Here is a 14318-nt window from a genome sequence, read left to right on the forward strand (position 1 = left end):
TATTACCTACTATACTTTTACTTTAAGGGAGGTATTTATTAAAACAAATGTTGTTTCATTATTTCAAATATATATTTTAAAAATCGACCTAACTCCAAAACACGATTTGGCTTACCGTATATACTCGAGTATAAGCCGTCCCGAGTATAAGCCGAGGTACCTAATTTTACCTCCAAAAACTGGGAAAGCTTATTGACTCGCGTATAAGCCGAGGGTGAGAAATGCAGCAGCTTCTGGTAAGTTTCAATCTCGTTTTTGGATGACTATTCTAAGGCGCCGGCTACTATTCTAAGGCGCCGGCGAATATTCTTAGGCGCCGGCGAATATTCTTAGGCGCCGGCTACTATTCTAAGGCGCCAGCGAATATTCTTAGGCGCCGGCTACTATTCTAAGGCGCCGGCGAATATTCTTAGGCGTCGGCGACCGTTTTTGCGCTTGACCCGAGTATAAGCCGAGGTAGAGTTTTTCAGCATATTTTGGGGGCTGAAAAACTCGGCTTATACTCGAGTATATACGGTAATCTACTAAAAAAATGAAATAAAAATTGTACGTGCAAGAAAAGTTGTGACAATTCAAATTGTGCGACTTTCTTAATTGTCGCCAGAAAAACCAAGAATTCTTCGGATTTTTGAACAAAAACCAGCGTCAAACAGCCAAAGCCCCTCAAAAATCATGATGGCAAAAAACATCTTCCAATTGTAAAAGGGACATCTGCCATTGACATTTACATGACTTTGACAGGTTTTAGCTGGAGTATTTTCAGATTCAGATTTTTAGTTGCTTTGGAGCATAATAAATCTTGTAAAATTTAAGGTTTTTTTCCTCTAAAAAATTTGGATTTTTCTCCTTAAAAACGTGACCAGAAAAAAGCAAGGCTTAATAAATAGGCTCCTAAATGTAAGAGCGTTTTGTGTGTTAAGTTATATAGACTTGATTTTCCAGCATGTGTCATTAAAGGGGTAGTTCACATTTAAGTTAACTTATGTTAAAGTATGTTACAGAATGCCACATCTAAGTAACTTTTCAATTGCCTTTAATTTTCTATTTTTTTATAGTTTAATTATTTGCCTTCTTCCTATAACCATTTCCAGCTTTCAAATGGGGGGGGGGTCACTGACCCTTTTTAAAAAATAAATACTCTGTAAGGCTACAAATGTATTGTTATTGCTACTTTTTATTACTCATCTTTCTATTGAGGCCCTCTCCTATTCATATTCTGTCTCTCTTATTCAAACTAATGCCTAGTTGCTAGGGTACTTTGGACCCTAGCAACCCAATTGCAGAAACTGCAAACTAGAGAGCTGTTGAATAAAAAGCTAAGTAACTCTAAAACCACAGATGATAAAAAAGAATACCAATTGCAAATTGTCTCAGAATATCACTCTCTACAGCTCTACACTGGAGCACTGGTAAATTCCAAGGTGAGAACTCACTTCCTCATATTACTCTTCATTCTATTCAGGCCCTCTCCTGTTCATTTTCCTGTCTTTTATTCAAGCCAATGCATGGTTGCTAGGATAATTTGGGCCCTAGCAACTAACTTGCTGAAACTGCAGACTGGAGAGCTGCTGATTTAAACACTAAATAACTTAAAACCCACAGATTGTCTAAGAATATCACATCATACTAAATGTTAACAACCCCTTAAAATAAAAGGCAAACTGGCCCATGTATGACTGCCCTGATTCTACAATTACAGAATAGTTTATTTCTTGTTTCTCCCTTCATTTATAAAGATTTATTTTTTGGATGATTAATCTCTGCACAGAAAGTCCCTTGTTGGCTGCTTGAAAACAGACTATACCGTGTGCTGTTTCCAAATGACTAAAATGTGTTGTGTCTGCTGTAATGTGAAAAATGAATTTTTGGTGATGAACTGTTAGTGGACTTACCCATGTCCCTGTACTTGCTCCATGCCGTCAGCCTGGAAACATCCCCTCCACATATTTAAACAGTCAGTGACTTTATGTTGATGCTCTTTACAGTGACAAGATTCCCTAGACCCGTGTCGCCTCTTCAGGATGTGGCCACCATCATTGGGAGTCGAGAGCAGCTGGCTGTCTTGTTGCAGCTTTATGATTACCAGCTGGAACACGAGGGTACAACTTGCTGGGAAAGCTTGCTCTGGGTCGTAAATCAGCTGTAAGTTATTTCATACAGGGTTTTACTAATTCCAACTGCATCTACAGGGCAATGCACAGATAGACATTACTTCTAATATAATGAGGTTCTTAAAGGAGAAGTAAAGCTACCAAAGCAGTTTATTGGCAATAGATTAACCACAATAGTGCAAGCTATAACACCATATCTATTCTGTAGAATCCTTTACCTTACTTGAATAAACCGCTCTAGAAGCTCTCTCTGTTTGTTTAGGATAGCAGCTGCCATATTAGCTAGGTGTGATGTAATTTCCTGCCTGAGTCTCTCCCTGCTCACTCATAACTCTGGGCTCAGATTACAGCAGGGAGGGGGAGAGGAATAAACTAAGCATGCTGTGCCCTGGAGGTTTAAGATGAAAAAAAAGTCTGATACAGAAGCCCACATGTACACAATAAAAGGAAAGAAATGCTGTGTTTTTTTTAACAGAGGACTCAGAGCAGCATTACTTTGAGGGTTTACTGGTGTATTTATATAGACCTTTCTGATAAAGCTTACTTAAGTTTAGCCTTTCCTTCTCCTTTAATGTCTTGTTTTTTGTTCTTGTACAGTTGAATTATGTAATGTTCTATTGATTATAAGCATAGCTTTTGTTTTTGCCCTTATTTCAAAATAAAATACTTCCATTAGTGAAAATGTTAAAGAAAAAATATTTATCCTAAAATATGTATGCAATAAACTTTACACTGTTGCTTTTATTGCTTGGATATACAGTTTTAAATGGAAACTTTGTTATATAATATTATTGTATACAGGTATAGGATCCCTTATCCGGAAACCCAATATCCAGAAAGCTCCGAATTACGGAATGGCCGTCTTGCATAGACTCCATTTTATCCAAATAATCCAAATTTTTAAAAATGATTACCTTTTTCTCTGTAATAATAAAACAGCAGCTTGTACTTGATCCCAACTAAGATATAATTAATCCTTATTGGAAGCAAAACCAGCCTATTGGGTTTATTTCATGTTTAAATGAATTTATAGTAGACTTAAGGCATGAAGACCCAAATTAGAGAAACATCCGTTATCCGGAAAACCCAGAGCATTCTGGATATTATGTTATTATATTTTTTATATAATAGCATGTTTGCTTTGTTTCCATTTTTTCCCTGTGGGATCTTATGCTTCTTTTAGGTGGTCAGACTGAACAATAGCATGTTATAATGGTGTGATAAGAATGACTGTATCCTAGTTCATGCTGTAAAAAACCAACTAATGCTTAATTTGTCCTGCAATTCCTCAGACTGCCACAGCTCATAGAAATAGTTGGTCGCCTCAACGTTACATCTACTGCCTCTGTCCACGAGTTTTCTAGATTTTTCTGGCGACTGTGTAGGACTTTTGGAAAAATATTTACAAACACTAAGGTAAAAATGCACTGAATTCAGATAACCGTGATGAGGATGCATATTTGTGTTTGCTGTAAGATATTTAGGGACACAGTGGTTATTGAACGATAAAGCTGTATAGCTAACTGAATGAATGAAAAAGAATGGAATTTAATTAAAAATGGGTGGAATTTAACAGTGGAAACAGAGCAAAATAGGAGGTGTGCAGCATCAAGGAATGTTTGATGGTGTTGTACATGATAAGGTGGCAGTTCTATATGTGATAGGAAATTCTTGATGCTGCTGAAATATTTTGTTGTGGATGATTTTCTACTCTGTGCCAAGGGGACTACAGCTTTGCACCGAAGCTTAAGGGCTCTTACAGGCGAGCGTTTGAAGCTGCGATCCCCTGCGTTCCGTTTTTTTGCGTTCAGACGCAGGGGAGCGCAGGAGTAGATGCATTCACACAGGCGCATGTATGTGCCGAACGCAGGGAAAATGCAGCATGTTGCGTCTCAACCTGCGTTCGGCGCCTACATGTGCCTGTGTGAGTACAGCCCAATTGAAAAAAACTGAATGCGTATACTCCTGCGCTCCCCTGCGGCTGAACGCATAAAAACGGAACGCAGGGGAGCGCAGCTTCAAACGCTCGTCTGTAAGAGCCCTAAAAAAGCACAATTAAGTTTAATGGTCAGATTTATCAAGGGTCGAAGTGAAACTTTGAATTCAAATTTTTTTATGGCCAAAACTACTAGGGAATTATTAAAATTCGATTTGAGTTTTTTTAAAAATTAGAATTTGATTTTTGAGAACTATCATACACTGGCCCTTTAAGAACTTGAATTTCACTATTCGCCACCTAAAACCTGCCGAATTGCTGTTTTAGTCAATGGAAGACGTCCTGGGATCAATTTGGAGTTGTCTGCAGCCTTCCAGACATTCAAGTTTTTTCCGGCGAAAAACTCGAATCAAGTTTTTAAAACTCGGATCCTTAATGTATTTTTGTTTTTTACATTTTGGGAGTTTTAAAAAACTCCCATGAATTTGAAATTCGACCCTTAATAAATCTGTCACTTAGTGTAGTATTGCTACGATTGGATACTTACTAAGGCAGAACACAAAATAACTGGTTTGCTTTCCAAACACTTTTTGTCAATTCAGGTTTCTTTAGAGAGTACACAAAAAAATAAAGCCTTTTTTTTTTTTTTTTTTTTTTTTTTTTCAAATACTCTATTTTAATTTTTTTCTAAAGTTGAAGTTTAAACTTTAATGGTATTTCATTGCTTCAGCTCAGTTATCAAGGTACAGACCCTGAACTGTTACAATTTGATATATTAGTTGATATATTTCTCAGCAGCATCCGTGGCAATTATTGTAGCAAACATTTCTGCTGTACTATTTAACAATATCTGAACTGAAAATGTAAACAATCCCTTTAAAGGAAAATTCAACCTGTGGGGAAAAGACCCCTACCCCCACCCCAGGTAGACCTACCTCCCCTCCCCCCAGGCTAACCCCCCCCAGGGGAAATGCCCCATACTTTGTACTTACCCCTCGGCACAGATTCTTCCAGCGGAGTTGCACGCATCCATCTTCCGGCACCTTGGTAAACTGATTGAGAGATCGACAATTTCCGTGTAGAAATACCGATCTTCCAGTCGGCTTACAGAGGAAGCGGAAGATGGATGCGTGGAACTCCACTGGAAAAATCTGCTCCTGGGGGAGGAGGGAGGGGGGGTCTACCTGGGGTGGGTTTTTTTCCCCACAGGTTGAATTCTCCTTTAAGTGGCTCTAGAGACTAGGTAGTGGGTTTTACTTGTCATTTGTATACAGTATGTTCTACAGACCATATGGGAGTCAGTTATACATATGTAAATTATGTCCGTTTATGTTTTAGGTGAAGCCTCAATTCCAGGAAATCTTAAGACTGTCCGAAGAAAACATAGGTACGTGTCCTCTGTCATTCTACATTCTTGTACTGTAGCTTGTTTATTTATTATTATTTTTGCAAATTAAAACACCATTTTATGACAAAGGCAGAGCTCTGCATCCTGCATCATTAAAAAAAATCATATATATATATATATATATATATATATATATATATAAATTTAAAAAAAAATCACATATATATATATATAAAATAAAGTACCACCTTTTGTAAAATATAAGGATATTATAAGTTACCGAGGAGTTTCATGACCATATAAAAACACGAGGCCGAAGGCCGAGTGTTTTTATACAGGTCATGGAACTCCGAGGTAACTTCTAATATCCTCATATTTTGCAACTGGGGGTACTTTATTTATTATAATACACAAGTTTCAGTGAGTCATGTGACAGAAATGACATCAGAACTCACCGTTTATAACTGATGACATCACTACTCACCGTTTATAAGGATATAATTTACAGGATATTCATGGCTTTTGTGTAATATATATATATATATATATATATATATATATATATATATATATATATATATATATATATATATAGAATAAAGTACCCCCTCTTGTAAAATATAAGGATATTATAAGTTACCGTGGAGTTTCATGACCATATAAATATGTTTTTATACATGTCATGGAACTCCGAGGTAACTTCTAATATCCTCATATTTTGCAACTGGGGGTCAGAGATCACCTGACCATAAATACTGCAGCTCTAACTGTAACACGAAGAAGTGTGGGAGTACACTTTTCTATTTAAGATTACCCAATGGCACATACTACTAAAATGTATATTATTATGAAAATGGTTTATTTACATGATATGAAGCAGAGTTTTACATATGAGCTGTTATATGCAATATATTTTTCTAGAGAACTACATTGTTCAAGGGTATAGTTTTCCTTTAATGTTAAAATGATTTTTTTTACTAGACATAAGGTATGAAGATCCAAATTAAGGAAAAAAGACCATTTCCAGAATGCCCCAGGTCCAGTACAAAACAATAGTTACTTGTCCAGGTACATCCAATAAATATCAAGTGAAGTGCACTTAAGGGACTAGGAAAAATTAATAAGAATTTATTGAGAGTCTATGTTTTGATTCTGGGCAGAACCCAAATGTCGACATAAATATTAAATAGATTTTTCTTAAAGTTCCTTGAGTGCTTGTCACTTATATTTATTGTGTGTATCTATTTAGCAATCTATATAAAAAATACACCAGACCCTTGTATCAGAGTATTCAGTGAACATATGATATATATCTTGGCCGTCAACCAACTGGTTCTATAGCTAAGCAACTTGACTCTCTTATGGTCAATGAGAGATGTCAGTCTCCAGTAGCTTTAGATATTACAGAAAAATTTTGTTGAAACAATAACCAGAATAAAAATAAAACTCAACTTTAGCTGTGCATGTTTCCCCAAACGGTGATGGTTCTCAATATTGATTGTTTTGAAGGCCCACTACCTGACAGTATTTCCCCAGCTCCATTGATCTGCACTGAAAAGTACAGCTTCTGCTTTAGTGCAGGGAGCAGAGGTCAACCACTCTTCATTCTGTGTACCTGTAAAATTATATTTAATCTTGTTCTTTGTCCCAAAACTCTGACTTTTAGAAAGTATCTCAGCAGAGAATCAAATATATCTTAGTATATAAGTCAGCTGTCTGTGTTTTTTTTTGTTGTTCTTTAGACACTTCTGCAGGAAATGGAGTTCTAACAAAAGCCACTGTCCCAATATATGCAACTGGAGTCCTTACATGTTATAATCCGGTAAGACATCTTCCTTTCAGAGTTTTTATTGAATATTACTCCACATTCCTATTTTTTATACTATATGCTATATATACTAAATGATTAAAATACACTATATAATTTGCAGTTTAGCACTTTCTGTCTGCACAGTGCCTAGTGTTACCCTTAGGTCTGTGGAACAAGGGCCATGCTTTGTGTTGTGCATTCGTTAAATGGAATCTGCCTGTCACTAATTAGTAATAGGTGTATTTTTTTAACTAAATAATAGGGTGCAGAGGTGCTTCTGCACAGGCTGATACAAATGTGAAGTGTACAACACATGCATCATAGGCCTGATGCTTAACTTTTGCTTCCCCAAAAACTTGTTTGCGTTAAACTAATCTGTGTACATTATAATATATTGTCAATATTTATCATGTGGTATAATTAAGATGGGAATTATAATTTTAAAGGGATGCGGTCACCATTAAAAATGTCTCTATAACAACATGGTCTTGCTCGCTGTCTGTCACAGTGTTCATTACTTTTTGGTATTATTATTATTATATTGCTAGTGACACATTGGGTCCCTGATGGGCACTGAGTTACTGAGCCAGTATTTCCGTTGTGCCACTAAGCTATATGGCACTGTGAATTGAGCTATTATTGTGCCTGTATAAAGCCTGTTAACAATCATTAGGTGGTACAACCACTGACTTTAATAGGCCATGGAAAATAGGAGTGTCACCGTTTATATAATGGGAATCAACTGCAAGCAGGGAAGGTTTTGGACATAACAGTTCTCTGTTCCCTAAGCGCACCCTGAGTTTCAAACCCCCCTATATGTGCCATAGGCCTAATATCTGTTTTGCTTTTAGGAAGAAGATCGTAAGCTGTTAATTGGGTTCCTTGAAGATGTAATGACAATGCTGTCATTGTCATATGCTCCATTAGACAGTTTAAAAGCATCTTTTGTGGAACTGGGGTAAGAAATATTATGCATGAGTGTGAAGTACCAGTCAAGGCTGTGTCCTCTGTGCTAATTCAAATGATAACTGCAGACCACATTAACAATGACTATAGATATATATAGGAGTAGATTTTGTTTATCTGTAATGTGGGTTTCTCATATTGTTTTCATTTTAATTATAGAACCAATCCAGCATACCATGAGCTTCTATTGACTGTGCTTTGGTATGGGGTTGTTCATACATCGGCTCTTGTTAGATGCACTGCTGCTAGAATGTTTGAGGTTAGTAATTTGCAACCATGGCATTTTTTTTGTTTTGGTTGTGAACTGTGAGATGGAGCAGACATCCTCTATAAATTACTTGGGGGGGGGGGGAAGGGTTTGCTTTCCATCTTTTACTGCTATGCATTTATAACATTTTTATGCCAAGATTTCTTTCTTCTATTTATATGTTACAAACGTTAAAGGCAGACATTTTTAAATAGATTTCTTTTTAGCAGTTAAAAAAGGGCTTTAAATAATTATAGGCAGTTACCTCCATGAATATAGCAAGGTTTGTAAGCTTTAAATCTTTACATTGCAATGCCTAAATGATCTTCATGGGACAAACTTATTCTCTGAAGTTTGTGGAAGAGCATGCCCACCGCCCCCTTAGTGCACCCTACTGAACCCCTTAAAGTTGCCATACACCTTAAGATCCATTTGTTTGGTGACTTTGCCAAACAAGCAGATCCTTGCCCACCGTTACTCGTAAATGTGCGTAAATACAGTGACATATGGGGTTGAGGAGTGATGGGGTTTGTTATTTGAACTTCTTTTAACTGCATGTTATCATTCTTTTATGTCCTACCATTTACCTTTTTCTCTGGACTTTTTTTTTTTTTTTTGTGATCTTCATATGTCATCACTTTGTGGGGGGCAAACTGGCAAGCTTCCACCCAAAGCCGAGTAGAACTGATCTCAAAAAAAGATCGACATCCCACAGTGTCAAGGAGCTCAGTGATAGGGTAGTAGTATTAAACTACTTGGTTGACCTATATAACTCTCTTTGAGGAAGTGGTTTAGAGGGTCAGAACTCTGAGGAGACACTAGCTGTGTTCCCTATATATCAGGTGAGTGGCAGTCCTCTTGAGGAAGTACCTAAGACCAGTACTAGACAGCATTGTCTCAGGCATGTTTGGAAGATATTTAGTAATCAAAACTGTCACCTAGTTTATCTATTTTCCTCTAATACTCCATTGCATCCATGCATCTTGGTGTAGGGCATTTGAGGCACCTCTAAGGGTGACTGCTATTTCAGTGGATGAATTTGCATGTGAAACATTTACTCCACAATTTAATACATCCAGGAATTCAATTATTGGATAAGAGGAAGGCATTAGTTGCACTTGTATATCATTAATAAACATAACTTAGCATAGCTTAGATGAGGAGCTTTCCTTTCTGTGCCATGCCTTATTGGAGGCAGAGGAAGTGTTATTCTCTGTTCCAGTGGGGCTATGCGAATTTATAATTGGAAACTCTCCTTGTAGAAATTGAACAGAACAAGTTACTTGTACAATAAAGGGTACATGATATGTGAAACTTTTGGCAGTTTTTCTAGGTACCCCCTCTCCCATGTTAACTATTATTGCAAGGTTCCTGGGGCATTCTGTAAAGCAGATAACCGAACAGGAGCAAATACAGCAGGTATGGGATCCATTATCTGAAAATATTTTATCCAGAAAGCTCAGAATTACAGAAAGACGTTCTCCTATAGACTCCATTTTATCCAAATACTACACATTTTTAATTTTTATTTTTTAATGATTTCCTTTTTCTCTGCAGTAATAAAGCCGTACTGTGTGCTTAATCTAATTACTCTGTATTGGAGGGAAAACCAGCCTATTAGGTTTATTTAATGTTTACATAATTTTCTAGTAGACTTAGGTATGAACCTCCAAATTATGAAAAGGTCCATTATCCAGAAACCCCCAGGTCTTAAGCTTTCTGCATAACAGGTTCCATACCTGTAGCTATTGCCGTTAGGTTTCCAGTATGCAGAATGTATAGATGGACCTTTCCTTGTACCATGATTTGATGGGCATGTGGCTTTTTTCAACCTTACTTACTATGTTACTATGACAAGATCTTTCCAAGGGTGCTTCCTATCTGAGTGGCCCACTTATGCCAAAGAAATTGTTGAATGAAATGACCAGTTTCCATAAAATTGTGAAAGCACCAAAGCTCTTCTTCGTTTTTTTTTTTTTTTGTGACTTTCCATTACTGGATATTTACTTAAGTACTCAAAGGGTTAAAAAGACACTTATTTGTGGTTAGGCACATAGAGTAAATAAAGGCCCTGTATGATGCTCCCTTTGTTAGAATTTGTTTTAATTCTTACTGGAAACGGGTACAACAGCAAGTGACTTTGAGTTTAATCTACTATCATAAAGGTCCGTGGCAACAATTTTGTTTGCATTTATTTTCTACCTTTTTGTAGACTGCTGCACTAGTGCATTTTTGTTAATATATTTGCCTCTTTGCATGACTTGAGACAGTCTAAGAATAAAGACAAGTGCTTTAGGTGAAAACTGGGCTTAAATTCTAGAGGCATGTGTGATATTGTTACATTATGTTGATATCAACCAGCTTTACATCTGTAAACTACTAACCGTGTACATAAGAACATCTGGGCATCTGTTCTAATATGTAATTCCTTTTGACCCTCTGTATGAGGCAATATACACCATCCCCCATTTTAGATTACTAGCGGTTGTGAGGTCCTGGGCTGCAGCTAGAACTTAGTCGAATTTGTTCCAGCAAGCAAAGCTAAAGAAGACTGCAGACACATCCCTTTCCCTGCCAAACTTTACGGGAAAAGATACCCCTTATTTGACATAAGATCATTCAGCTAGGCTTACATAGAGATGGTGAATAAACACTATCTCAAAATCCAGATATAAACATATATTTGTGCTTTTTATTTTTACACAAACATACCTGATTCCACAGATTGAAAAAAAACCATGATAACTCCTACTTGCAACTTCCCAACATCCCTTAGACACAACATGTAATGCAACATCACCGTAAAGAAACAATAACAAAAATTAAAGTGTATTAAAGTAATGAAAATATAATATAGTGATTGTGCTGCACTGTACAGTTAGTTTATATAGTTTATAATTTATATAAGTTTATATAAACAAGTTGCTGTGTAACCATGGGGGCAGCCATTCAAAACTGAAAATTGAGAAAAGGGACAGGATACTGAACAGCTCTTCAATGTAAAATGTAATTGTTCAGAATTAATCTGTGATCTATTGTGTATCCTGTACTTTAATGGCTGCCCCTATGGCTATGTAACCACTTGTTTATATAAACTAGTAGAGTTTCTGAAGCAAACACACCAGTTTTACTAGTGTAGGGCAACACTACATTATATTGCCATTCTTTTAAAACACTTAAATGTTTTGCGATTATTGTTCCTTTAACCTTGTTCCATGGATTCTGGGTAACAGATCACTAACCACTGTGAAAGCAGAGGGGCTGCAAGTCCCAGATAACATCACAATGGAACAAGATACAGGTGGGGTTGCATGATTGTGTAAAGCCGAGGGCAGGGCCACCATAGGGGGAGGACAATTCGTGTTTTTTAAGCTTTAAGTAGGGCAGTGTTGCACTTCCCTGATTAGCCGGTCCCCCTTAAATTGCTGAGGGCGGCGAATGGAGCCGAAGAATAGTAGAAGTTGCCGAATGGAGTCGAAGTTGCAGAATAAAGTTGAAGTAGACCGTTAAAGGTAAAGTTTTTCCTTTTATGGGCCACCAATTTTTCTTTAACTTATAGGGGGCCCTGATCACAAATGGATTTTTGGAGGGCCCTGGATTGCAGGCCCAAAAAACATTGGCAGCCCTGGCTGAGGGCACACGGTGTGTTGACTCCGCTGCTCTCAGGCTGCATTTATTTGCAGGTTGAGGGTAGTGGATCTACTCCCTTCCCCAGCTCTGTTGATCTGCACTTAAAAGTACAGTTTACATTTTCGTACAGGCAATAAGAGCAGCAGTTAACCCAAAAATGCTTGCTTTACTGTTTTCAGCCCAATCTTCGCTCAACTATGTGTGCATGCACGCAAGAGGAATCTGTACTTTTCAGTGCAGACAAGTGGAGCTGGGCAAGGGAGCAGGTGCTCTTCTCTCTCAGCCTGCAAAAAGAAAAATGCAGACTGAGAGCGGGCAGAGACAATGCTCCATTTCCCCTAAGCTGAAGGTGGATTGGGAACTGGCGTCTATCAATATTGTTTTTTTTTTCCATCTGTGGAATCAGGTATGATTATGTAGAATAAAATACATTTATATTTATTTCTGTAAGTTCTGATAGTGTTTATGTACCCAATTAATTGCGATGGTATCAAAAGGTATGTAGTTTTCAGCTAGATTGCATATTCATTTTCCTTTGCTTTTTTGTTCTCTTGGAAAGGATACCTTTGTATTCTTTCTTACTCTCCAAATGTCTTGTTTATGTTTTTCTACCGATGTGTTTTATATAATTTATATATTGTAATCATAGTAAAAGACTCTTGCAAAGACTGTTCATGTAAAAGGTTAAGTCTTATTTATAATGTGTCCGTAATGAACTGCAAACTACTTTATGGTATGCATACAGTTGGACCCAACAATCATGACATGCATGCTGCTGATTCTGTATAATTGAATCATTAATTGAGGCTTGTTCCAAATAATAGCAGTGTTCAAAATAATAGATTGTTCCATATAATAGCAGTGTGGAGTTCAGTTAGTGAGGTCATTCATTCTGTGAAAAAACAGGTGTCAATTGCATCCCTTATTTAAGGAAGGCAGCAAATGGTGTGCATGCTGGTTATAGTGCATTTCTCTCTGAAAATCTGAGTAAAATGGCTTGTTCCAGTCATCGTTCAGAAGAACAATGTACTTTGATTAAAAAGTTTATTGCAGAGGGAAAACATATAAAGAAGTGCAGAAAATGAAAGGCTGCTCAGCTAAAATGACCTCAAATGCTTTAAAATGGTAAACAATTCCTGAAAGACATGGAAGAAAAGGAAAACTACCATTCGAATGGATGGAAGAATAGCCAAAATGGCAAAGACTCATGATCAGCTCCAGGAAGATCAAAGAAGGTCTAAAGTTACCTGTGATTACTGTTACAATTAGAAGACACCTATGTGAAGCCAATCTATTGGTAAGAAGCCACTGAAAAATCCCAATGTTGAAAAAAAGACTTGCTGAAGAGCTTACAATTTGCCAAAGAACACAATAACTGGCCTAAAAAAATGGTGCAACATTTTTGGACTGATGAAAGATTGTTCTTTTGGGTCCCCTAAACACTGAATTCAAACCACAATACAGTGTGAAGACAGTGAAGCATGGTGGCACAAGCATCATGATATGGGGATGTTTCTCATACTATGGTGTTGGGCCTATTTATCACATATCAGAAATCATGAATCCGTTTCAATACATCAAAATAATTGAAGAGGTCATGTTACCTTATGCTGAAGAGGAAATGCCGTTGAAGTTGGTGTTTCAACAAGACCACAACCCCAAACACACCAGTAAATGAGCAGCGTCTTATTTCCAGACCAACAAGATTGGCGTGACGGAGTGGCCAGCCCAATCCCCTGACCTTAATCCAATAGTAAACTTGTGGGGCGACATCAAAAATGGTTTGAATGAATTGTGGAATGTAACAGGTGCCAGAAGTTGGTCCACTCCATGCAACACAGATGTGCAGCAGTTCTCAGAGACTGGCTATACAACTAAATATAAGTTCAGTGATTCAAAGTAAGCAAAATCTTGAAACATTTTTAATTTATACAGTAAATGTTTTTAAAGAATAATGCAGACACTGCTATTTCTTTTTTTTTGAACAGCCTAATATTCCATTTTCTTCACTTTCTGTAAAGGAACAACACAAATGTGATTTATTTTTCTTTAGGAATAAAATGTGCAGTGTTCCCAATGCATTTGCGTGCATGGAAATAAAAGCTATTGTAAGGATTTCGAGCTTTATTCACTTTTTAAACACACTACTATTATTATGAGCACAACTGTATATGCTGTTATCTCTATGGGAATAGGTGGGACTTTCCATACTACATGTTACACAAGCAAAGGTGTCAAGTCTCCTGTGCTATAAAGTTTAAGTGGTGGCA

At 37.1% G+C, this 14318-nt stretch overlaps 1 protein-coding gene across 8 annotated transcripts in view; it reads left to right on the forward strand.

Moving 5' to 3' along the window:
• The window catches only part of relch.S (RAB11 binding and LisH S homeolog), an 89351-nt gene that overhangs the window by 46849 nt on the left and 28184 nt on the right, over window positions 1-14318 (forward strand). For all 8 annotated transcript variants that reach the window (XR_005962245.1, XM_041567657.1, XM_041567658.1 and 5 more), the window contains 6 exons: window positions 1986-2142; window positions 3404-3527; window positions 5386-5434; window positions 7138-7217; window positions 8057-8163; window positions 8331-8430. Coding sequence is in view for 7 of the 8 variants with exons in the window: in XM_041567657.1 (XP_041423591.1) it covers window positions 1986-2142; window positions 3404-3527; window positions 5386-5434; window positions 7138-7217; window positions 8057-8163; window positions 8331-8430 (617 nt within the window). In the remaining variant the exon portion in view is untranslated. The remainder of the gene's footprint in view (window positions 1-1985; window positions 2143-3403; window positions 3528-5385; window positions 5435-7137; window positions 7218-8056; window positions 8164-8330; window positions 8431-14318) is intronic.

The sequence above is a fragment of the Xenopus laevis genome, chromosome 6S (assembly GCF_017654675.1).
Source record: "Xenopus laevis strain J_2021 chromosome 6S, Xenopus_laevis_v10.1, whole genome shotgun sequence".
In the NCBI taxonomy this organism is placed as follows: Eukaryota; Metazoa; Chordata; class Amphibia; order Anura; family Pipidae; genus Xenopus; species Xenopus laevis.